This window comes from Lygodium microphyllum, chromosome 25 (assembly GCF_053477565.2).
Source record: "Lygodium microphyllum isolate KBCC chromosome 25, Lygodium_microphyllum_v1.1.10, whole genome shotgun sequence".
NCBI classification, from domain to species: domain Eukaryota; kingdom Viridiplantae; phylum Streptophyta; class Polypodiopsida; order Schizaeales; family Lygodiaceae; genus Lygodium; species Lygodium microphyllum.
This window is the reverse complement of record NC_141159.1, coordinates 73,572,137-73,596,129: the sequence shown is the minus strand read 5'-3', so window position 1 is coordinate 73,596,129 and position 23,993 is coordinate 73,572,137. Positions and strand designations below refer to the sequence as shown.

The 23,993-nt window shown below is 43.2% G+C and overlaps 1 protein-coding gene across 1 annotated transcript; it reads right to left on the bottom strand.

The window, feature by feature from the left end:
- Positions 1-19,315: 19,315 nt before the first annotated feature.
- On the bottom strand, positions 19,316-23,751 carry LOC148014387 (uncharacterized). The gene is made up of 3 exons (XM_087667309.1): positions 22,998-23,751; positions 20,554-20,826; positions 19,316-20,029 (listed from the first exon to the last, which is right to left on the bottom strand). Exons 1-3 carry the CDS (start codon positions 23,010-23,012, stop codon positions 19,481-19,483), a joined length of 837 nt encoding a protein of 278 aa, XP_087523435.1. The 5' UTR covers positions 23,013-23,751; the 3' UTR covers positions 19,316-19,480.
- Positions 23,752-23,993: the final 242 nt, after the last annotated feature.

Genomic DNA, 23,993 nt, shown 5'->3' with positions numbered 1-23,993 from the left:
TTGGGTTTTGTCCACCAAAGAAGAGCGCATTGTGAAGCAAGTAATCAAGTCTATCCGCACTGCGATGGGTATGATGCGTTCTCTCAGGTCCGCATTTTCTAAAGATGACCAATTGTCGGGGCTAAAATCCCATGATTGGCATAAGATATGTTAGGTTTGTGAATAGAATGGATTGTAATTAGCGTGGGCATTTTGCAATTTGAAAAGTGGCCATTATTCATAATGCTTTCTCATTTGTGGCAGTTTGTCCTACCGATCGCGATCGCAGAATGCCTTACTCCAGAAATTCACGGGGCCATTTATAAGTTGTCGACTTTGGTGCAATGGATCTCATAGAAAGAGATTAAGACGTCCTCTATTGAATCCGCGAGGCGGGGAGTAGTGGAGACGGTCTATCTCTTTGAGAAATACCTGCCTACTACCATGCTCACGATACAAGTTCATCTTCTTGTGCATCTTGTGGACGAAGTGGAGATTGCTGGATCTGCCCATATGCGATGGATGTTCTTCTTGGAGCGTCTTCCTGGAGCGCTTCATGAAAACCCTGAAAAGCTTTGTGCAACAATGAGCTCGTCCAGAAGGTAGCATGGCGGAAGGTTGGTTGGTGAGAGGCGTTAGTGCATATCTCACAATGGCTACCAACGGTGGAACCAGACAATGAAATGCTATGGACGCTGAAGGACGATGATAGACTGACTGGAGATGTGGTGGTTGGAAATGGGGTAGAAAAAAAAATGGATGCCTCAATGGAAGAGAAGGTGAATCGCTTTTGTATGTTGCACCATGCCTCCATGGAGACGTGGCTCGCCAAGTACCAGATTGCAAGGCAAGATCGAGAGGAAGCGCAAGCTGAATTCCAACGCAGTACGTGTCATCGACCGATTCGATATCCCGAAGGCATGGAGGAGATGCCGTGGTTTATGTCAACACGATGGTTGCATGGAGCCTTGATCGCAGCATCCAGCGAAGGGACAGAGGTCTCAATGGAGGAGTGGGAGTTCTCGAGGGGATGTAGTCCAAAGGTGATGAGGGATTTAGAATATGTCGTATCTAAATTTTATATGTGACATCTAATTTGAGTGTTTCAATGTACAGTACAAAATATATAGTGCAGTGTGGTCGCGCGGACGGCATTTTCACGTGGAGTGTATTGACTAAATGCGCTCCACAATGGACTGTGGTGTCATGGCAAGGTTTGAGCAAGAGAGCTGGCGATGAGCAACGGATCCGAACACGGTTGTGGATGAGATGGAGTATTTTGGGAACTTGCAAAGTATTATTACGGTGGATTACCGTAGCTTCTTCATGATACTATTCGATGTGCAGTGGTTCAAAGTGGTACTTAGAGGAGCTGGAGCAATAGTTCGACGAGGTCTATCTCAATTTCTCGAAATAGATTCCGAAAAAAAATGGATGGATTTGTGCGATACCTTTGTGTTGCCGGCCCATTGTGAATATGTGCATAGAGTCATTTTCTTGCTAATTGTAATACGACATGGTTTATGCCACAATGGTTTGAACTCGCTTTGTACGTGTTTGTGAACATGTAATCTTCTATCCAAACCCCCGACAACCTCGATGGTGGTATGTTATACCTTCAACTCCTCGAAGTGTGAGAGTATATGATCAAAGCGATGTTCCGAGCATAGATGATGATAATATGCAAATAGAGGGGTTGATATTACAAGGGGTGGAGGCCACCGCAAGCTTGGAGCCCGCATCGGCTAACAATGATGGAAATACAAGAGTCCAAGAATTTTTTGAGAACGAGGCAGACTCATTCTTTTGTGGTGACATGTCTATCGACCTTCCAGTGTATGCAGAGTTGTGTTAGGAGATTAACATGGGACCATAGGATACTTCATTCTTGGAGAATTGTATTACTCAATTCGTTGTTTAGATCTTCCATAAAGGTACATAAGATATGCATTTTAAGAGGGATTTTTCAAAAATGATTTATATTACTGTGCTTTGTATAGTTTAGTTTGATTATTCTAACACTATTTTTTATCTGTGCAGGTGATATTTTTAGGATGAGTCGAGGGATGAGCGATGAGGAGTTTCAGGACATGATGGCACGCAGGTCTCCAGACCAGCTCGCGAGATTCAGAGAGATGGCAGACCAGGAGTTGTCTCGTTCTTCGTCAGGGCGCTCTGCTAGATCTGCTTCAGCGCGATCAGATGCTTCAGCTTCGAGCAGACGATCTCGATGCTCACGACTTGGGCCAGAGGGAGGGACTGCATCGGGATCAGGGGGATGTTGCTGTGGAGACACGGATGTGGTGTCTCCGTCTCGTCGTTCAGTTGGAGCTATGTCACCTCCAGGATTTGTCACACCTGTGGGGACGTCTACTCTAGTTACTCCGGCTTTTGCGCAGCCGTCAGTAGGTGGCACCCTTTTTGGTGGCACCCCTTTGAGTGCCACTCTGAGAGAACTTACCCCTGTCGGTACACCGGATGTAGAGGGGTCTTCTGGATATGCCCAGGAGTATGGATGGAGATGGGAGAGGACCCATCTTAGGCAGACTCCTAGGGGTTATGGATACCTGGTTGATAGTAGGTCAGGAGTCATTATCATGAATGATGAGGGGAGGAGGGTGATGGCTCGCATGAGAGAGTTGTGCCAACAAGTTTTTCGGCATAACGTCTTGGATCATTGGAAGAATATACCGGAGGGGAGCAAGGACTACATAGTAGCATCCTTGCACGAGGAGTTTCCGGTGCCAGCCGCAGTAGATAGATTCTCTACGTGCTGGATGATGGATTGCATGCATGCATACATGTCACATAGACGATCCGACGCACGCAAGGCAATCAAGAGTGGGGCTGCAAAGCCCGAGTGGTTAGATGCAGACGACTGGCGCCGACTGAGGGAGGAGGCTACAGATTCTCTAGGACGTTGGAGTTAGCAGAGTGGGAGGCAGCGAGGACACGACTCGAGGTCGGAGTGGTCCATCATCTTGGGAGTGGCGGCCACAAGGCATATTTGGAGGACTTTGTAAGTTTCTCTTTTGTTTTGCTTGTTTGTTTTTTTGAAATATTCTTTGTACTGACATGTTGAGATATCGAGCTCCACTCGTGATATGCCAGGGTGACCGTTGTGTATTTATGTCACCGACTTGTCAGTTGCAGATGCGGTTGGTACACCGCCCATGAATAATAGCTAGATGACAGCTATCCTTATCTACTCTAGTTCGTGGCTCAGTTAGTATGCCACCTTAGTTAGTTGAGTTTGGTTTGAGACCCATATATAGGGTTCTTCTATTTCTATGTACTAGAGTTCTTTTTGGCTTCCACAACTAAGAAGAGGAAAACTGTTTTCAGTCTCCATCCTTGTGTGTATTCCCCCATTGTGCAAGCAAGAAAGCTACAAGTGAGACTCCTTCCTTCTCTTCCACAATCTTGACATGGTATCAGAGCCTTGTTCGTGGTAAGGAGCTCAAGAAAGTAAGCCAAGTTCACGGTGTTCTGGTAAGAGGACCAGTGTTGCTTTTATTCTTCTGTTTTGGGAGCAAGTCTTTGCAGGCAGCACAGCCGGAAAGGGTAAGAGTGCATTGTCTCAGGTTGAGACGCCCTTTGCGGTGAAGCAAGAGGACAGTATATGTTGCGGGTGAGGGCTTTAGCCCACGGTGACCCTGTTTTTTTGATTTGAGGCCATTTCGGGGCCTGTTTTAGAGGCGGAAGTTTTCTGCACGCACTCAGGGAAAGGCCCAGTTTTATGCTGTGCGACCACTGTTCTACAGGTCGATGAAAAGTTACTGTAGAAATTGCATCGTATGCCTGTGCGCAGAGACATTGGGAGTTACAGAATCATCCTTATTGCCTATTGATGCAAAATCGTCACTAGGAAGTGACTGTGTCGTCAAATTACCACTTTCGTCAGTTTTGCAGATTTGCCATTGTGAGGTTAAAGCTGTGTTATTTGCAGTGACAGAATTTTTGCAGTGTTTTGTAATGGCGTCTGATTCTCTTTCACAGATTGTCACTGAAAAGCTTGACAAGAACTTCCAAGCATGGAAGTTTAGAATGACGAATTTCCTTATGGGAAAAGGATATTGGGAATTTGTTGCAGGAAATGAAGAAGAACCAGTTCTTTCTGATGTTCCCAATCAACATCAAATGCAGGCATTTAAAGCAAGGCATGAGAGAGCCAGGAAAGTTATGTATTGGCTGTCTATCAGCATTTCAGACTCTATGATTGTGCATATTCAAGATGCAAGTACGCCAAAGGAGGCATGGGATACTTTGTCAAAAATGTATAGCACAAATACGCAAGCCAAGAAAATGCAGCTCAAGCAAGAGTTGCATAATGTGCAAAGAGAAAATATGAGCATCAATGACTACCATATGAAGGTGAAGAAGATTGCAGATGCACTTGCTTCCATTGGGTCGCCAGTGGAAGATGATGATTTAGTTTCTGTGACCTTGAATGGTCTAGGAAAGGATTATGCACAGTTCCGAACATCCATTTCCGTCCGTGAAAGATTTCCTGATTTTGAGGAGTTGATTGATCTTCTAATTTCTGAGGAGCAGAGAAATGGTGGTGTATCTTCTTCAGGAGGAACTTCAAAAGAAGCTGTCTTCTACTCAAATGCTGGAAGAGGTAGAGGCAGAGGTAGAGGAGACCGATCTGGAGGCCGTGGTAGAAATCAGAATATGCAGCAAACTCAAGAAAACTAGTCCTATGGAGGAGGACGTGGTAACTCTAGAGGCAGGGGGAGCCAAAGAGGTCGTGGTGGATGGCAAAGAGGCCAAAATACAAACAGTAATGTTGAATGCTACTACTGTGGTAAAATGGGTCATATGGCTAAAGACTGCTATAAAAAGCAGAATGACATCATGAATGGAAAATTGCAATAAGGGAATTATACATCTTCTAGTAGACAAGGTGATGACAGAAATGAGCATTTGTTTATGGTGCAGCACATGAACAATTCTGTGACAAGTGCAGAAGAAAGCAATGATGTATGGTATGTTGACTCAGGTGCATCAAACCACATGACGGGTCATGCAGAATGGATGGAGGATGCAAGGAAAATGAAAAAACCAGGATTTGTGGAGACTGGTGATGATACTGCACATCCTATTGTGCAGATTGGAAATATTCCTTTGTCTATGTAGGATGGGAAAAAGAAATACCTGTCGGATGTATTTCATGTCCCGAATATCACCAAGAACCTAGTTTCTGTTGGTCAAATGGTTGAGCAGGGCTTGCAGGTCAGATTTAATTCCCATGGATGTTTTGTTGAGGATATGAAAAATAAAGGTCGCTTGGTAGTAAAAGGAAAGAAGAAGGGCAGAATGTTTACATTGGATGCAGACATGCCTGAATTGAGTGCAGCAATGTTTGCACATGGGACCGGTGTAGTTGCAGATATTGATATCTGGCATAAACGTATTGGTCATGTTAATGTACAGCGACTTAAATCAATGCAGGCCCAAAATATTGTTGCAGGATTGCCTAAATTCAAGGTTGCAGAAATGCATAAGGTATGTGAAGCCTGTCAGTTTGGAAAACAGGCAAGGAAACCATTTTCTAGACATGTTCAAGAGAGTAAGAAGCCATTGGAATTAATCCACTCTGATGTGTGGACTACTAAAGCTGCATCTCTTGGAGGCTGTCATTATTTTGTCACTTTTATTGATGACTATAGCAGAAAAGTTTGGGTGTATTTCATGAAAAAGAAAAGTGAAGTTTTTGGGCATTTCAAAACTCTTAAAGCTATGGTTGAAAAAGAAACAGGCCTGTAAATAAAATGCCTAAGGTCAGATGGAGGGGGAGAGTACCTCTCAAATGAGTTTGCAAGGTTCTTGCAGGAGCATGGCATAAAGCAACAATATTCATGCAGTCATACCCCACAGCAAAATGGAATTGCAGAAAGGAAAAACAGGCATATTGGAGAGGTATCTCGTGCCATGCTCATTGAAAAAGACTTGCCAGATTTTTACTGGACTGAAGCACTTGCTACAACAGTCTACATAATGAACAGGACTCCCACTGCAGCAATACATGGCATGACTCCAGAGGAGAGGTATACTGGTAGGAAACCAGATATTTCTCATTTGAAAATTTTTGGTTGCATTGCCTATGTTCATGCGCCAGATGAGTTGAGATCCAAGTTGGATCCAAAAGCTGAGAAGTACATCTTTATTGGTTACTCTTTGCAGAAAGGGTATAGATGCTATAACCCTTCTACTCGTAAATTTACAGTGAGCAGAGATGTTTTTTTTGATGAGATGAGTAGCTGGTATAAACCAGTAAATGTGATTGATAATGTAGATGCACAAAATGGTAATGCTGCACAAAATTCACAGCAGCAGTCACAAGATATTAGTGGACCTGGAGCGTCCTCTAGCAGAGGTTCACATTCTTCGCCATGGACAGGCAGATTGAGATCAGGAGAATCTTCTCAAAGCAATGCAAATAGTGGTATGCAGGTATCACGAAAAGGAAAAGAGAATGTAGATCAGCCCATGTTTGATGTGAATGCAGGTCACTCTTATGTGGATGGTGAATCTAGTGGCTCAGAACAGAGCATTGATGATGAGTTGGGTATTCCTTCTATTGTTACACCTGGAGTAAGGAAGACCAGGGATGTTTTGAGAGCACCTGGGAGTGAACCTACTTTGCGCGGGTCTATCAAAGTTAGGTATCCTGTGGATAGGCTGAAATATGAAGGATTTACAGCCATTCACTATGCATATATGGTCAAAGTGATACAGGAACCAGAACCCACTTCTTTTGAGCAAGCCATGGGAAAAGAAAAATGGGAGAAAGCCATGGATGAAGAAATGGATGCCTTGGAAGCAAATGCTACATGGGAATTAGTACCTTTGCCTAAAGATAAGAATGCAATTGGTTGTAAGTGGGTTTCTAAGGTGAAACACAATGCAGATGGTTCTGTGAACAGATACAAGGCAAGATTAGTAGTCAAGGGGTATGCACAAACATATGGCATCGACTATGAAGAAACATTCAGTCCGGTTGCAAGGATGGCAACCGTAAGAGCAGTCATTGATATGGCTGCATCAAAGGGATGGTCTTTACATCAGATGGATGTAAAGAATGCTTTCTTGCATGGTGATTTGCAAGAAGAGGTCTATATGGAGCAGCCACCAGGTTATGTGCATGCTATTCATCCTGAGTTTGTTTGCAGGTTGAAGAAAGCATTGTATGGCTTGAAGAAAGCACCTAGAGCATGGTCTGACAAGATAGGACAATATCTTGTCACTATTGGTTTTCAGATTTCCAAGGCAGATTTCTCACTTTATGTGAGAAAAATAGAGAAAGGTATTATGCTACTTGTCATTTATGTTGATGATTTAATTATGACAGGTGACAGTGATTAAGATATCCTTCATGTGAAAATGCTATTGAAGCAGAAGTTTGAGATGAAGGATTTGGGAGAGCTGTGTTATTTCTTGGGCATTGAGGTGATTAGATCACCAAGTGGGATATGGCTCTTGCAGAGGCAGTATGGATTGGACATGCTATCCAAACATGGGATGACAGGCTGTAAGCCTATTTCAGTTCCTTTGGAGCAGAATGTGAAGCTGAGCGCAGATGCAGGTGAGCTTCTGGAAAACCCTACTATGTACAGACGCATAGTAGGAAATTTGATTTATATGACTATTACCAGGCCAGATTTGAGCTATGCTGTTGGATTGGTAAGTCAGTTTATGCAGCCTCCAAGGAAACTGCATTTAGATGTGGCTAGACGCATACTCAGGTATATGAAGTCCACATTGCAGTATGGACTATTTTATGAGACTGGGGTTCAGATACAGTTGCATGGATACACTGATACTGATTGGGCTGGTAGTATTTCTGATAGATGATCTACCGGTGGATATGCGTTCTCTTTTGGGAGTGCTGCAGTCACTTGGAGCAGTAAGAAACAACCTACAGTTGCCTTGTCGAGCACAGAGGCTAAGTACAGGGGCACAGCAATGGTTGCATGTGAGGTAGCTTGGTTGCATAAGCTAGTTTATGATATGCATCAGCCTACAGCACCAGTTGTCATTTATTGTGACAACATGAGTAGTACACACTTGGCAAATAACCCAGTCTATCATGCTAGAACAAAGCACATTGAGGTGCATTATCACTATGTGCGGGAGAGGGTTTTGCTAGGTCTTATTGATCTAGTTTATGTCAGCACAGAGGATTAGGTAGCTGACATATTTACGAAGGCATTGGGGGCAGAGAAACTGTGCAAGTTCAGAGACTTGCTTGGTGTGCAGGAATTGGGATTGAGCTCGAGGGGGAGTGTTGAGATATCGAGCTCCACTCGTGATATGCCAGGGTGACCGTTGTGCATTTATGTCATCGACTTGTTAGCTGCAGATGCGGTTGGTACACCGCCCATGAATAATAGCTAGATGACAGCTATCCTTATCTACTCTAGTTCGTGGCTCAGTTAATATGCCACCTTAGTTAGTTGAGTTTGGTTTGAGACGCATATATAGGGTTCTTCTATTTCTATGTACTAGAGTTCTTTTTGGCTTACACAACTAAGAAGAGGAAAACTGTTTTTAGCCTCCACCTTTGCGTGTATTCCCCCATTGTGCAAGCAAGAAAGCTACAAGTGAGACTCCTTTCTTCTCTCCCACAATCTTGACATGACAATCATGTTTCTAACAGTTAGCATTTTGTTTTCTTTGCAGCACTCCATTACAAATCGCAATCCGCAAGGCCTTGAGACTCGATATGCAGAGAGGCACGGTCTCAATGCATTGATCGACCAATTGTATAGACGCGGCGGCCCTGTAAGTCATTCATCTTTCTTGTCCGTAGTTACCATGAGATATTTGAATGCATTATTGTATGGTGGATTGATGTAAGAAGTTGGGAATAGTTAAAAATGTTGATAATATGCCATGTCACACTGACATTGGTATATAAGGAGATAAGTTGTAATTTTTCATATCTTTTTGACATATCAATACATTTACAATCTTTCTCTCCCTTCTTGCTCCAAGCTTCCATGGCTTCTTCATCTTTCCTGTCTTTCTCTCTCCAATTCTAGTCTTTCTCTCTCCTCGTCACTCTATTTCTCTCTCTTCCTGCAGTCTTTCTCTCTCCTCTGCAGTCTTTCTCTCTCCTCTTCTTCTCTCCCTAGTTCTCTCTCTGACAAGTGGTATTAGAGCCTTGGTTCTTGGTCCCAGTTAGTCCCTCATTTTCACTTAGTTACGACTTTCTAGTTACATGGAATTTTGAGTCACAGGTACACAAGTACGGGAGCAGTAGGGGAGTTTCCAAAGCATCTCTGGACCACAAGGACTGCATGCAGAAGCATTAATGGCAGCTTTCTTGGACTCCACACAAGCTATGTTAGGAGGTTTGATCAAATTTGAAGGCATGGAGACAAAATGGCAGCTCGTTTTCCAACTTTGAGGTGAAATTTTAGGGTTCTTTTTGGGAAAAATCTACACAGGAGTTAAGGGAGAGTTAAACCACTGCTACTTTTCAAAGAGAAGTCTTCTTCTACCTCCTTCAAGCTTTCTTGAGAGCTCCCATGGAGGACCTCTTGCTTCTACCTTTCTCCCATGACTCCCATGATTCCAAAGGCATACATGACTTGATTCCTTATGCTTAGAGCTCCACCTTGAGCACCATTTAACCTTGCATCATCCATGTGGCTATTTGGAGGACAGGAGGATGTCTTCAGCACTATTGTGCCACTGCAGGACAGGAGCTGTATTCTACAGATGCCTTACTGATCTCCCTACACCATAGCTTCTCAAAGGCCTGAGAGGAAAAGCTTGTGGCGATGCGTGCGTGGTTGAGGAAGGATATAATAAGAAATAGAAGAAGTGAGTTGAAAGGGTATAAGAAGAAGAGACAGGTTACGTGAGAGACTACAAAGGATGAAGATGAGAGAGAGACAGGTGGACAGGTTTCCCGGCGCTTGAAACTTGCTTGCCAGGTTTATACATGAAATACAGCCTTCTGCCAGGCGCAAGCCGCAGCTGGCGTCTTGCTACAAGAAGAGCCTTGGCGACTGCAGTTATTGAAGAAGCTGCTGCACTCCACCAAGGCATTCCCCTTGATGTGTCCTTGACTCACTCTCCTCCGATTGCAGATGATGATGCTGGAGCTGCCAATGTTCAGGCCAACCCACAAATCGAGACCCGTACTGTGATCAATGTAAAAGAGGGTAAAGCCTTCGGTTCAGGGGTAAAGGAGACATTATTGCGGCTTGCTGTTTCACCATGTCTTGAGCTTCAGATTGCTCTCTGAGGAGTTGCGCTTCAGTCCGAAGAGCTCTCTCTTCCCATATCTCCAGTGCTCGATTTAGATCCTCCCATTTCTTCCTGCAAATTGTGCAGAATCGAGCAAGGTGGAGAAGCTTCATTCGAAGGGCCGCTTGATGAAGCATTAAAATGCCTTGTACAAAAGCTGTTGTGATGCTTGAAAGAAATAGAGAATGCAGATCTATCTGCTACAAAGACACGTGAAGGAGGAGGTACAGAAGGAGACGGAGAAGAAAACGGTGCGGACCCAAAGCACTCCAGATTGCAGGCCACTTGCAATGGAAAGGGTGACGATGCTCTTCGCCGACCTGCAGATCCAAGGAGGACTGTTGCTTTGAAAGCAAAGGAAAAGGCTGACACAGGCATGATCATAGGAAGAAGCTCTTCTTCCGCCCCACTGTCTCGAGTGCAAAGGAGTGCAACAGAAGCTATAAACCGGAACAAGGCTTCTTTCAGATGGTGCCGAACAAGGCTTCTTTCAAATGGTGCCTTTTGATTCGCAAGCAGATTCCCAGTTCGATCCATAGCAACAATAGGTGTTGTCGAACAGTTTGCTTTCCATGTGACTGAGCTACCTGGCCTGATGTTTTATGAAGGCAGTTATGACATCATTTTAAGGTCAGAAACAGTGTATTCGATGGCATCCCTACCCAAGATGTATGCTCTAATTAAGAAGTGTGCCAGCAACCGAAGAGTTGTCAGTTTCAATTTCACCAATCCTGGTCTTTTTTTTTGACAACTTTGCCATTGCTGAGATTGGCCTGCGACTGTCCACCTTGGGCTTGTATGTGGCTTGTGCTTCCAGAATGCTTCTTCATACTTCCCAGAAGACCAAGATGCCTGGCAACTTCGAGACGTGACCTGAATTTTTCTTGTGCAGGGGAGATGAAAAGCTTAGTCACTTTAGACGTTCCATTTGCTGCATTCCTCTACCTCTAATGCTGAAGTAAGTGCAAGCAGATCTGCACACTCTTCCATCAAAACTCTTTCCTGTGGTGTATCCATGTGGTTGCTGCCAGTTTTAGGATGAGAAGTTCTTGAAAAACTATTTCGAGGCTCTTCCATATCCAGATTTCCCTTCAGAAAATACAAGACAGCACTTGCAACTCTCATTTATCCTCAGCTGGACCATGACACAATGTACTGAGAAAGAGAACGATGTTCACCCCATTCTTCGAGTCAATAGTATGTAGAACCACCACTAATGCCACCGGGAGGTACAACATATCCAGCTCCTGGCCGGCCACCATACAGTGATGAGGCATAAGCACCTCCCCTTAGCTCTGTAGCACTAGACAGGTAGTCTCCTACAACCGGCAGTACAGAAGAATGATTGACTGATCCAAAAAGGAGAGCTTGCTCCCGCACCTGCAGCAGTTGGCAAGACACTTCAACCTCCAAGGGCAGAGCATGCCAAAGATACCCGAGAAGGCTCAAGAAGATTAGAAGCACCCATATCAGTATAATCAACTCTAGCTCTTGGGCAACCTCTGCGGATAGAATCATAATAGGCAGCTTCTTCATCCAATGTGGGATATGCTCTCTTGACTCCAAGGCCAGCTTCTGCATAATCATGTGCAACTGGAGCATATGGATACCCTCGTTCTGGTCTTTGGGCATACACCTCATCCCGTAAGCAGATAATGTCCTTGAAAGATCTGTCCTGGCAAGAGTTGTGGGTGAATTGATGTTCTCTGGTCCTTGGTCAACATTCTCTTCCAATGACAATCTCATCTTCTTTGATGGCGCATGTAGTTCTGTCAAAGATTCAACAGATCTTCACATAAACAGCTACTATGTCTAAGATAGGTGTTTCTGTGCCCTTATCACAGCTTTGAGGGATGCACTCAACAAGCCATCAGATGCAGTAAGGTTGTGTCTCTCTAGAGCAACTCTTATTGTGGTCCCTCCAAATCTGGTGGAACATTGGAGGAATCAGATTATAAGGCACACAAAGTCTGATCAGTTATGGATATGTGTACTGATTGATCAGAAAAAAAAAAAGCTCTCAAGGTTCAAGATCTTGCATGGAATTTTGATATTGTCATAACCACATTTTCTTGTCAGTGAACCCCCTTGCCTCCTCTGTGCCTGGCTGCCCGACAGAAGGCACAGACAACACAGTAGTTGGCTGGTTGCACATCCCTTTCGGTAGTAAGGATCAGTTGGGCTATTTGTAGAGCACTTCTTGGATGTATCAAGGATGTATTTGTAGGGTTTGTGCATGTCTAATCTGTGTTCTTACTGATCTTAAGTGCCTTACAACTTTCCCTAGATGAAAGGTAATGATTACAAGGCAAAATAGGGTCATTACAGTGCTAAACAGGGCGCAGTCCAAACAGGGACAGATTTGGAAAAGTTACTACAGAAATTAGTAGCATCATTCTAACGACAAAGGAACAATTGGAAGTGATACTAGACATCATAAGCTTCGCGTGGAGCCATTAAACGTCTCATTTGGATACATATTTCTCGAGCTAGAGTCTATTTGGTACCGGCAGTTCACTAGCAGTTTACTGTGGACAGTTCTGGAAATTCTGAAACAGAGAGGGGTATTGCTACTCCTAAATTCAAACCAGGATTTCTACTTGATACTAGACATCCTAACCTTCGAGTCAAGCTATCATACACCTTATTTGGACTTCTATTTTTCAAGGAACAGCATATCTCTTCAACTTGACTGCAATGGCAACAGCTAAGAACAATAGCTCCAGCTCAAGTGAACAACGTTGGCTTCAAATACAAGCTAAAATGGTCAAACTTGGACAAGGTTGGCTTCAAACACAGGCTAAAATGGACAAACTTGTACAATATCAGCTTCAAACAAAAGCTAATATTGACAAACTTGTAGTTTCGATTCAACAGTGTATTGCTCTTATGGGAAAAACAGCAGGACCTAAATCAAATGATTATGCTCATGGCCAACATTTATATGCTGATGGTACACACTATGATCCATATGCATCTTATGAATATGAACAGCAACAATATGCAAATGAATATGAGCAGTATGCAAGTACATCTGTACCATATCATAATGCAGAGTATCATTCCATTGAACCTTGGCAGCAGAATGGTTATTATGGTCAATATGCTTATGCTTATGAGCATCCATCTCTTCAGCAACATAGTTCTTATGGATGTAACAGAAATGGTTATGCTTATCAGTACACTTCTAGCTTTGATCAACAGCAAGCAAGTGATTATGACCAATACAGTGGGATCAATGATCAAAGGCAACATGTTTATGAATGTGAGCAGCAAACTGCAGTGGAAACAACTGCATATGCTCAACCTAACTATCCCTCTGATGTGCAGCAGGACTATTATCACCATATGCAGTATGGACAGCATGAGCAATATGGTTATGAGTATGGACAGCCATCTGTTGTACATGATGAGCATGGACAGCCATCTGTTATGCATGAGCAGCAAGATGACTATGAGCAGCATGTCAAAACTATCATAGAGCTGACCAATGGAGATGAACAGGTGTGTAAATTGTTATCTAAAGCTAAACGTGTTAGACACCTTACTAGTGATACAATACGGGAACTGCATGCTGCGGGCTTATGCTATCGTTGTGCTAAGCCACTATCTTGTAATCACCAAGCCACATGTAGGGCAAAGTCTGCCAAAATAATCTTGCTATTTGAATATTATGATGTAAATGATGGAGAACATCTTGTTGAAGACCATTCTGGTATGAGTCCACAACAAGAAGTTCAACAACAAGAAGTTCAGTTCAAGAAGGAAGATTATGGACAGCATGTGGACTTGGAAGATCATCATGCAATTGAGACTTTGTTAGTGAGTACTATCATGATGATCGTGTTTCCAACAGTATTTGATTTCGATCTTATCAAAGTTGATCCTATGCATGGCAAAGATACAACTTTTCCTTTTGATCCGGGAGGCTACAGGCTGATTTTGACCTCCTGTATAGATTAGTACTACTATTGAGTATTAGGTAATCTTTTATTTTATCCCTTGTAATGCTGTACAGAGTAGTACTATGTTTTATCCATCTCCTCTTTAGCTTGTTTCTAGGTTTGTTTTTGAGGACAAAAACTTTTGGGAAGGGATGGATTGTAAGAAGTTGGGAATAGTTAAAAATGTTGATAATATGCCATGTCACACTGACATTGGTATATAAGGAGATAAGTTGTAATTTTTCATATCTTTTTGACATATCAATACATTTACAATCTTTCTCTCCCTTCTTGCTCCAAGCTTCCATGGCTTCTTCATCGTTCCTGTCTTTCTCTCTCCAATTCTAGTCTTTCTCTCTCCTCGTCACTCTATTTCTCTCTCTTCCTGCAGTCTTTCTCTCTCCTCTGCAGTCTTTCTCTCTCCTCTGCAGTCTTTCTCTCTCCTCTTCTTCTCTCCCTAGTTCTCTCTCTGACAACTGATGTGTTGTTTCTTTTTCTGCAGAATTCGTTCGATGCTCCTTTGCGGCGGGACGAGCTTTCGGGGGACGAGGATTTGTAGCTCGCCCTTGGATCCTTGGAGCTCACACACCTTTAGTTTTTAGTCACTTGATCTATGTAGACATTTTCTATGTATTAGTGATATCCTTTTATGATTGTACCAATCGCATTTTATGCGATCATGTATTTATTTTATGTATCAGTTTTATGATTTCAGTATACATTCTTTTTGTTTGCAAGCGCTTTGTATGCAGTAGTGCAAAAACTATTTTGTATGGCTCTCATACAGCACACAGTGCTATATGTGGCAGGGCAGCTTGCTGCCCTGCCACAATTTTTTTTTCCCTGTTACCATCGCTATTTGCGTTGCAAATTTACTGCTCGCATCGCTATTGGCGTTGCTATGTGTGTCGCAAATTTATTGGTTGCGTCGCTATATGCGTCGCAAATGCGACGCATATAGTAACGCATATAGCGACGCCAATAGCAACGTTTCTATGGCGTCGTCAATAACGACACTTTTTGCGACGACAAGGGGCAAATTTTATTATTTGTATTTTTGTCGCTTTAAACGTCGGTATAAGGTCTATATCTTGTAGTGACTCCTGTGACCACGGTTACTAAGAGTTTACCTTCAAAATGGGCCCAAAAATGACCCACCAGTTGCCAAAGTCGGTCTTTCTTCCTCTCCAATCTTGGTCCAAGCTGCCATTAATGCTCTTGCTTGCAATCCTTGTGGTCCAGAAATCTTTGAGAACTCCCTTACTGCTCCCTATACCTGTGTACCTGTGACTCAAAATTCCATGTGACTAGAAAGTTGTAACTGGGTAAAATGAAGAACTAACTGAGACCAAGAACCTAGGCTCTGATGCTAATTGTCAAGGAGAGGGACAGGGAGAGAGAAAGAAGAGAGAGAAGACTGCAAAGAAGAAGAAGAGCAGAAGAGAGAGAAAAACAGTTATGAGGAGAGAGAAAGACTAGAAATGGAGAGAAAAAGACTGGAAGAGAGGGAGAGAAGACATGGAAGCTTGGAGAGTAAGGTGAAGGAGAAAGAAGACTTGTATTAATTATCTGATAATGAAAAATTAAGTCTCTCTCACCTTATATACTAGCCAATGTAGCTGGTATTTCCCCGTTTTTAAGTCCCCCTCTCTTACACTTGTGCTATTAGTTCCTTTTAATTTTTAAACAATCGTGAAATGCAACATGAAACATAAGAATATAATGTACTTTAACCACTCAACAACTTCTACTCCCTACCATTTAAAATTTTGCATGCGTTGATAGATATAAGACCTAGTTTTTAATGTATTTATCTTTATTGAAAGTGATAAAAACTCTCTAATAAATAAATGGAACTGAATAAGGCTAAACCTCATGCTTCAGCTCCATTATGCGTCTAAACATAAATATTATATTTTCTTGTTTTTTTAATGCGAAACACTTAATTTGTCTCATTTTTTTAATTTTTTCTATTTATTTATAAAAAATTACAAAAAATTATTGATTTTCAGGTGTAGACTCAATACTCTTATAGAAAATGATTTTCTTAGCATGTTTCATTTCATGGGAATGATAAATGCAAACCAAAAATCCAAAAATTGCATATTTCTCCTTAAACTGCTTAGTCTCGAGTTTTGCATAAAATTATTATACAACTAATTTTTTATTATACTTTCAACATGATTGATCAAACAAAGGATTGGCAATCAAATCCAAGCATTACTAGCCATTTCAAACAAGAATTCATCATAATACGATAAAATTTACATTTTTCTCATAAAACCGCTCATTATAACGTGCGTTTTTTGATGTTGGAGGCTCGCTAACGCTCTTCCATGGCCCTTAATGATCCACCTAACTCTAATTCACATCTCTTTCTACTTAATCATAATCATTTGACAAAAAACGTGTATCTTAGCCCATGCCCATCTTTTACATTGATTCATAAGAATAGCCCACAAGAGAAGAGAGGAGAGAGAAATACTAAAAATAGATATTGCTGAAGAATACATCAAATCCAGTCATTTTTGAAGTGATGGGGAGCAAGAAAATGATGGAACCTGCTGCCAAGATCTTGCCTAGGATGATGCACACTCCAAAAATGACATTATTTTGATCATTCATGGACGTCGAAAAAAACAGCGCACCCCCACATGTTTTTAGCAAATCGTGCCTCCTGGTACTTCAAGCTTAATCCAAGCTTAAAATACAAGTTTGAAAAAAAATCGATTCAAAATTTTGAGTTTACACTTCGACTAAAGTGGTTTTTTCACTTTTGAGGGGGCAAACACGCTCAGAATTGAGATCCGTCCGAACAACTAGCTTCGTGATGTCGAAATCTATAAACTTGGCCACTGTCACGCACTTTTCGGCTCTCGAATCATATATCTGCTTCATAACACAAAACCTTACGGGGATTAAATGGAGGGTCAAATGGACTCCGATCGATGAACCAAGACTTGCGTTGGGTTATTGGAATTGAACTCAGTCTAGGAAAACTCTAGCTCATCAATTCGTAGCCTTTTCATTTTGTATGGAAATTTGGTCTTTTACGGCCTCCCAAGCTCTTTTCCACTTCAAAATTTGGCTCTAAAATCCACTCTTTCCTTATTTGTTGTGTATTCTTTGTTTCTTGCATGGATTTTGTACGTTGCACCATGTAATTTTAATGGGAGGGGAGGGGTAAGGAGGGGCGTTCAAACACATTTAAGGTGCCCAAAGTCACATGGAATGTATGTTACCTTACCAAAGAAACAAGGAGGGCTCGAGTTAATAAACATAAACTCCAAGGCCAACAAATTAGTAGCAAAATGGGTTATGAAAATGTATGGAGCATCTTGAAGAGGACTGGGCTATTCTACTCACACCCATAGCTCACAATATTTTGGAGTAGCCACTTGCTCCAGCCTGTCAAATCTTAGGTGAGCCTGGCTAACCACTCATTGAGCCCAAAAGGCCCTCTAAAAAGCTTAGCTAGTGAGGCGCCGGTTCATTGTGCTTGCGCCTGACGATACCTACCATAACTTGGGTAGCTAGGCTCAATAAGAAAGGGGGAGACTCGTGGGACTTCCAATCTGGTTTCCAGACACTCCAAACCCAAGTGGATTCCATGCAACCTGCAGGTCAGGATTACGGACTTTGGGTGCAAATTACAGGACAAGACCCTGCCTTTGCCTTTGCCCACCAGCCTTCTAACTTCCAACAGTTTGCTCATATGCAAGCTAAACAAGAGCTGGCATATTAATTGGAATATGCAGCAATGGAAGCATCGGTTGCAGCGGATTTGGATGCTCCAACCCAACAAACATCTCGTCTGCTCTGGCTGATATTGCACAAAGGGGTGTGGACACATGACAAATCCAGCAAATTAGGATCAGGGAATGGAGTATGCTCCAGATGTGGGAAAGAAGATGAGACTCTACCTCACCTATTCCTCAACTGCAAGGACAAATGGAGACAAGCTACAATGGTTGCAGGCTCTGATCTTGCCCCATACCACCCCTCGCTAGCTCGGCAGAAATGCAATGATGTTTAATGGTAAGGATTATAGTAATGTTTCTATACTAAGGTTGGATTTTTTTCGCAGGTGTTCGAAATGGAGGAGGCTCGTGTGTTGGTGGAGAAAGAGCAGGTCTAACTTAGCAAGGCAGAGCGAGAGGAAGCCATAACCGGATGAAATTGAGGAAATTCATCGAAGTCCTAATGCTCTCTATGAATGGTGCATCTCCACACCAGACTAATGGCCAACCGCACTTACTGTAACCCATTAGTGGAGTGGCATCTTTCCGCAGAGACTCTGCTCCTCCAATCCTACATAGCAACCCCTCCTGCAACTCATTGTAACACCCATATGTCACCGTCCTACATGGACCTCATTGTATATGTTAACGCATTTTCAAAAAAGTTTGTTCACATGCTGAGTTAAAGGACAAAGGTAGTGCTGCATACTAGTGTTCAAAGAGTGCACTAGTGGGTGATACAAGAGATGATTAGTACTTAAGACAGACATGTATAAATGTGTAGATATGAAGGTAGGCTATATAACCGGACTGCTTCTCCTGGACCTCGTTCTGCTACTAATTCATCACTGAAGAGTTGTCACCAGCTACAGCTTCTCCTCCTGGATCTGCAACTGATTCATCATTGAAGCTGCCATGATTGGCAGGCTTGTCAACTATGCCCACAACACCACCAAAAATCCTCATGCCGTCCATAAAGTTCACCACGATTTTGCAGTTGGATTTACTTGGCCGATGCTGAGTCTGAGGCTGAGCGCTATATAACCGGACTGCTTCTCCTGGACCTCGTTCTGCTACTGATTCACCACTGAAGAGTTGTCACCAGCTACTGCTCCTCCTCCTGGATCTGCAACTGATTCATCATTGAAGCTGCCATGATTGGCAGGCTTGTCAACTATGCCCACAACACCACCAAAAATCCTCATGCCGTCCATAAAGTTCCCCACGATTTTGCAGTTGGATTTACTTGGCCGATGCTGAGCCTGAGGCTGAGCGCTATATAACCGGACTGCTTCTCCTGGACCTCGTTCTGCTACTGATTCATCACTGAAGAGTTGTCACCAGCTACTGCTCCTCCTCCTGGATCTGCAACTGATTCATAATTGAAGCTGCCATGATTGGCAGGCTTGTCAACTATGCCCACAACACCACCAAAAATCCTCATGCCGTCCATAAAGTTCCCCACGATTTTGCAGTTGGATTTACTTGGCCGATGCTGAGCCTGAGGCTGAGCGCTATATAACCGGACTGCTTCTCCTGGACCTCGTTCTGCTACTGATTCATCACTGAAGAGTTGTCACCAGCTACTGCTCCTCCTCCTGGATCTGCAACTGATTCATCATTGAAGCTGCCATGATTGGCAGGCTTGTCAACTATGCCCACAACAGCACCAAAAATCCTCATGCCGTCCATAAAGTTCCCCACGATTTTGCAGTTGGATTTACTTGGCCGATGCTGAGCCTGAGTCTGAGCCTGGGCTTGGGCCTGGGCTTGGACCTGGGCAGGCTGAGGCTGAGGTTGAGGTGATGCCCCCGCTCCGTTGTTGAACTTAGCTGGCTGCCCCAGAGGAGCGATTGGATTGGGCATCGGCATTATCAGATTTGCATTTACCGTCAGTTCCATATAGCCCACTCCTCCTGAGGATACCCTTTCCGGGGATTGGGGCTGAAGCTGTGGCTGAGTTTGTGGTCGCGGTTGTGGCAGCAGCTGTGGCACATTCACCCCATTCATTATCCAAAACAGTGTGCCCTTTGCACACTTGATCTCGCATGTCCTGCAGTCGCTCAACAGCTTGTCCTTCCTGAGCAGCTCTTGAAGCCTCTGCCACACCACAATCACTGGTTAGCATTCACATTTCCAGTAACTAATCAATCCTCTGCTTCAAACCTACAGACCTCAATCAAATAAACGCTACAACTATTTGCCCCGTGTACATTTGTGCATTCATGTATGATGTGTCATCTTATGGACCTGAGGATCCCAGTTAGTTATACGTGTGTGTGCACTTGCTTATGCAAACGTGTGCATACATAGTTGTTGTCCATGTCTTTCTGTGCATGTATGCTCATAAAAGACAATAGGATGCATGCCGCTCTCCTCCTTGCATCGTCAGTTTCATGCAAACCTCCAATTTAAAGAATACAAACTTAACAAAGGGCTGCAAACATGGCAAGCTCATTAACAAAGTTCATCAGTCTAAAAATATCTACGCTTTGATCTATGTTAGTGTAGACTTCTATCCTTATGTTGCTTCCATTACTGACATTGTTGAACTATTAGTAGGTTAGAGAGAGACTTATTCACAGTTGGAATCATAGGCATGGTGATCTCTGTTTAGTAATTACCTGTAATGTCGAGTGATAAATATCAGTTGTGCTTTCGGAGTAATGGCAGCTGACACATGTACATTTCTGCAGCCATTTTCCAGGCTCTGCACGAGTGCTACTGTCTCTGAAGGATTTACCGCATCTGGAGCAGAAGTAAGAAAAGCACCACTCACAAACAAATTGATCCTCTGTACCCCTCATCTTGGCCATGTGAATGTTGCACATGAATCCACTCGCAGTCACTTTATGCACATCTCCACAGACTACACACTGTTTCATATCAGCAAACTCCTGCAAGGCAATCAGCCATACAGAAACAAGAATTACTCCAAACATAAAGTAGTACTGATATAGTACAGAGAATTGCATAAATTAAGTGGAGTTCACTAAGTCCATAAACAAATGGCATTTAAGACCCATAATATGGACAAGTGGAACTAAACCGTACATATTCTGAAATTGCTTATTTTGGCCTGGTCTACGTTGTCTAACCTCTGCAATACATTAGCATGTTGGTCCTTTCATGCCTCACACAAATCAAATGGTGTCATGGCACCATGATACTGAGCCAGAGCTGTATCAAACTACCACTCAAGCATTAATTCTAGCCCTCATCATGTGAGATGACTCACACACACACAGAACAGAGAAGAGAGAGAGAGTGTGTTGAGAAGCAGAAGGCGAAGGAGGTGATGATTTATTCATTGAGAAGAGGTCTTTAAATACAGTGAGCCTGGTTGTTACAAAGCACCCGTTCAGTTCTGCGGGGCACACTTCACATGAAGGATGTGGCGCTTCCCATCTTGATTGACTAACTCAGGTTACAATTTAACTTAGCTTACGCCACACACCCCCCTAAATTTTAAATCCAGATTACAGGGATTTAAACCAAGCTGATGACAGCTCATCAGGTGCTTTGTCTTCGACAGTGGTTTCGTCAGAAAATCTGCCCATTGAAGCTCTGTACGAACATGAGATAGCTGGATGCTCCCTTCTTGAATTAGTTCTCTGATGAAATGCAACTTCATCGCAGTATGTATTGCAGAGGTTAGACAACATAGACCAGGCTAGACAAGCGCATATGTATTGCAGAGGTTAGACAACGTAGACCAGGCTAGGTATGGGGTGGCTCCCTTGCAGGAGCTCATGATGTTGATACTCCTACATGGGAACAGATAGAGATGAATGTATTAGTTACTGCAATATTCATGATATTAACACATGAACGAATGGGTGCATGAGAGAGAGAGAGTTTTTCACTCTGCCGAACGAATAAAACTCCTTGTGAGATACCCTCACTATGGGTTCCTTGCAAGAGCTCATCATGTTCACACTAGTACATGGGAAAAAGATAGGTTTCCCACACTGGAAAATGTCTAAAACCTAAGACTGACAGTTGTGAGATACCTGCACTGAGGTTAAAGACTTTGTGCCCATTGCTTAAGGCTGTGAATCTTAAGACAGTATGAAAAAGGATTAGGCATCTGTTGGCGATAAACAAATTACATGTTATCATTATTATATTTAAAATAGTTACACCACTAAATAATGAATAATCAAAAGGGCGCAACTGAAACGTCAGAGCCCTCACGATCGGTCGTGAGGCCCCTTCTTGTATACGGATTCATGTACACATCTAATACATACACACACAGAACTGTTCGTCTACAACAGAGTCTCTGTCTTCCTGTGTTTTCTACTCTGAAATGATAAGTCTCTAAATCTGTACATAATACATTAAAATTGTGATGAATTCTGAAGATACGTATGCGCAGTAGTTGTCAACATGGTATCAATCACTGACGACTACTGATTCTCTACTTTTGTAGTCCTCTTGCTTCCTGCTGCAGACTTAACCTCTTGATTTGATCCGGACTTATCAAGGAGCCATGGCCGCAGCATCCACGTCTAGTTCTGTGTCAAAATTTTACCAGATAGAAAAGCTTCAAGGCAGCAACTACCTTCCATGGAGCCTACGCATCAAGATGATACTGGAGAAAGCAGGTAATTGGGGCGTAACTGATGGCTCTGAACCTGACCCTGCAAAACAACCTATTGCTGCTGGTGCTCAACCAACGACTGATGCGGAGCAAGCAACATGGAAGAAGAAAGACCTCGAGGCCCGAACTGAGATTGTTCTGCACCTCGGCGACCGTCAAATTCAACTGGTTCGGACTTTGGAAACTGCGCATGATATGTGGGCGCTACTTGACACAGTATCAACAGACGAATGTGGTATCACGTGTCTTCCTACACAAGCAGCTGAATGACATCGAGATGGTTAACTATCCTACTGCGGAGGTCTTTCTTGAAGCCTGGCAATCTGCCAACGACAATCTTCTTATTGCGGGACTGCTCTTACCTGATGAGGTCCAAGTAAACATACTCCTTGCTGCTTTACCCGAAACATGGCAATCGTTTGTTTCACAACATTCTAATACACCAAATTTACCATTAACTACCTTGATAGCTAACATAAGGCAGGAGGATCAAATCCGCAATAAGGGAAGGAGCGTTCCAACATCCCCAGGCAATCCTCCACCTGTCCCTCTTGCCATGCTCGCTGGAGGATCTCGCTCCCTTCCGCGTTTCCGCTCAAGGCAATTCAGCTCACGCCAATCACATCTAATCAATCAAACAAGCCCACAATCTCGCACATCCTTCTTCTCTCGTTCATCACACAATTCGATGCAGCCTCAATTCAATCCCTCTCGCTTTCGCAATCCAGTGCAAGCCTCAACCTCGGCCAACTCTGTCCCAACCTGTACTTTTTGTCATCGCCGAGGTCATACAGAGCGGCAATGTTGCACTAAAAGGCGTCAACATTGCAGTTCCCAAAATAGGCGCCTAAATGCAAATATGGCTTATCAAGCCTATGATTTGAGCGAGGAAGTTTCCTCAATGCATCTCTATGCTGCTATAGCTGCACAACCTCGTGATAGCAATGCTTGGTATCTTGATACTGGTGCCACACACCATATGACAGGAACCCAAGAATGGCTCCATGATTACCATCAAGTCACCTCACCACTTGAGATTCGTCTTGGTGATGATTTTCTTTATCAAGTTGCGGGAAATGGGTCTCCCCATTTGCGGCTACCAAATGGTACAACCACTATGGTTACAGATGTCTATTACATTCCTGGCTTAGCCAAGAACCTTCTTTCAGTCAATGAGCTGACAAGCCATGGCACTTCTATGGAATTCCAGCACAACTACTGTCTTTATACTGTGTCATAAAGACACCTTCTACTTCAGGTGTTCCTACACACCTCATCTGCCCAAAGAAAAGGCGCTTATATCCTCTTGGGCTGTCTGTTATTCGCCCTCCAATGGAGATGTATGTTGCTACCGGCTCTGAAGTCGAGGAAACTCTACGATGGCATTACCGCTTGGGCCATCCGCATGTTCAAGCCATGCGCACCCTACAAACACATAAGATGCTGACAGGTTTTAAC

Coding starts and splice junctions, on each gene's coding strand:
- LOC148014387 (XM_087667309.1), bottom strand. Junction 20,030..20,553: donor TTTATCACTCGACATTACAG/GTAATTACTAAA, acceptor GTGGTGTGGCAG/AGGCTTCAAGAGCTGCTCAG.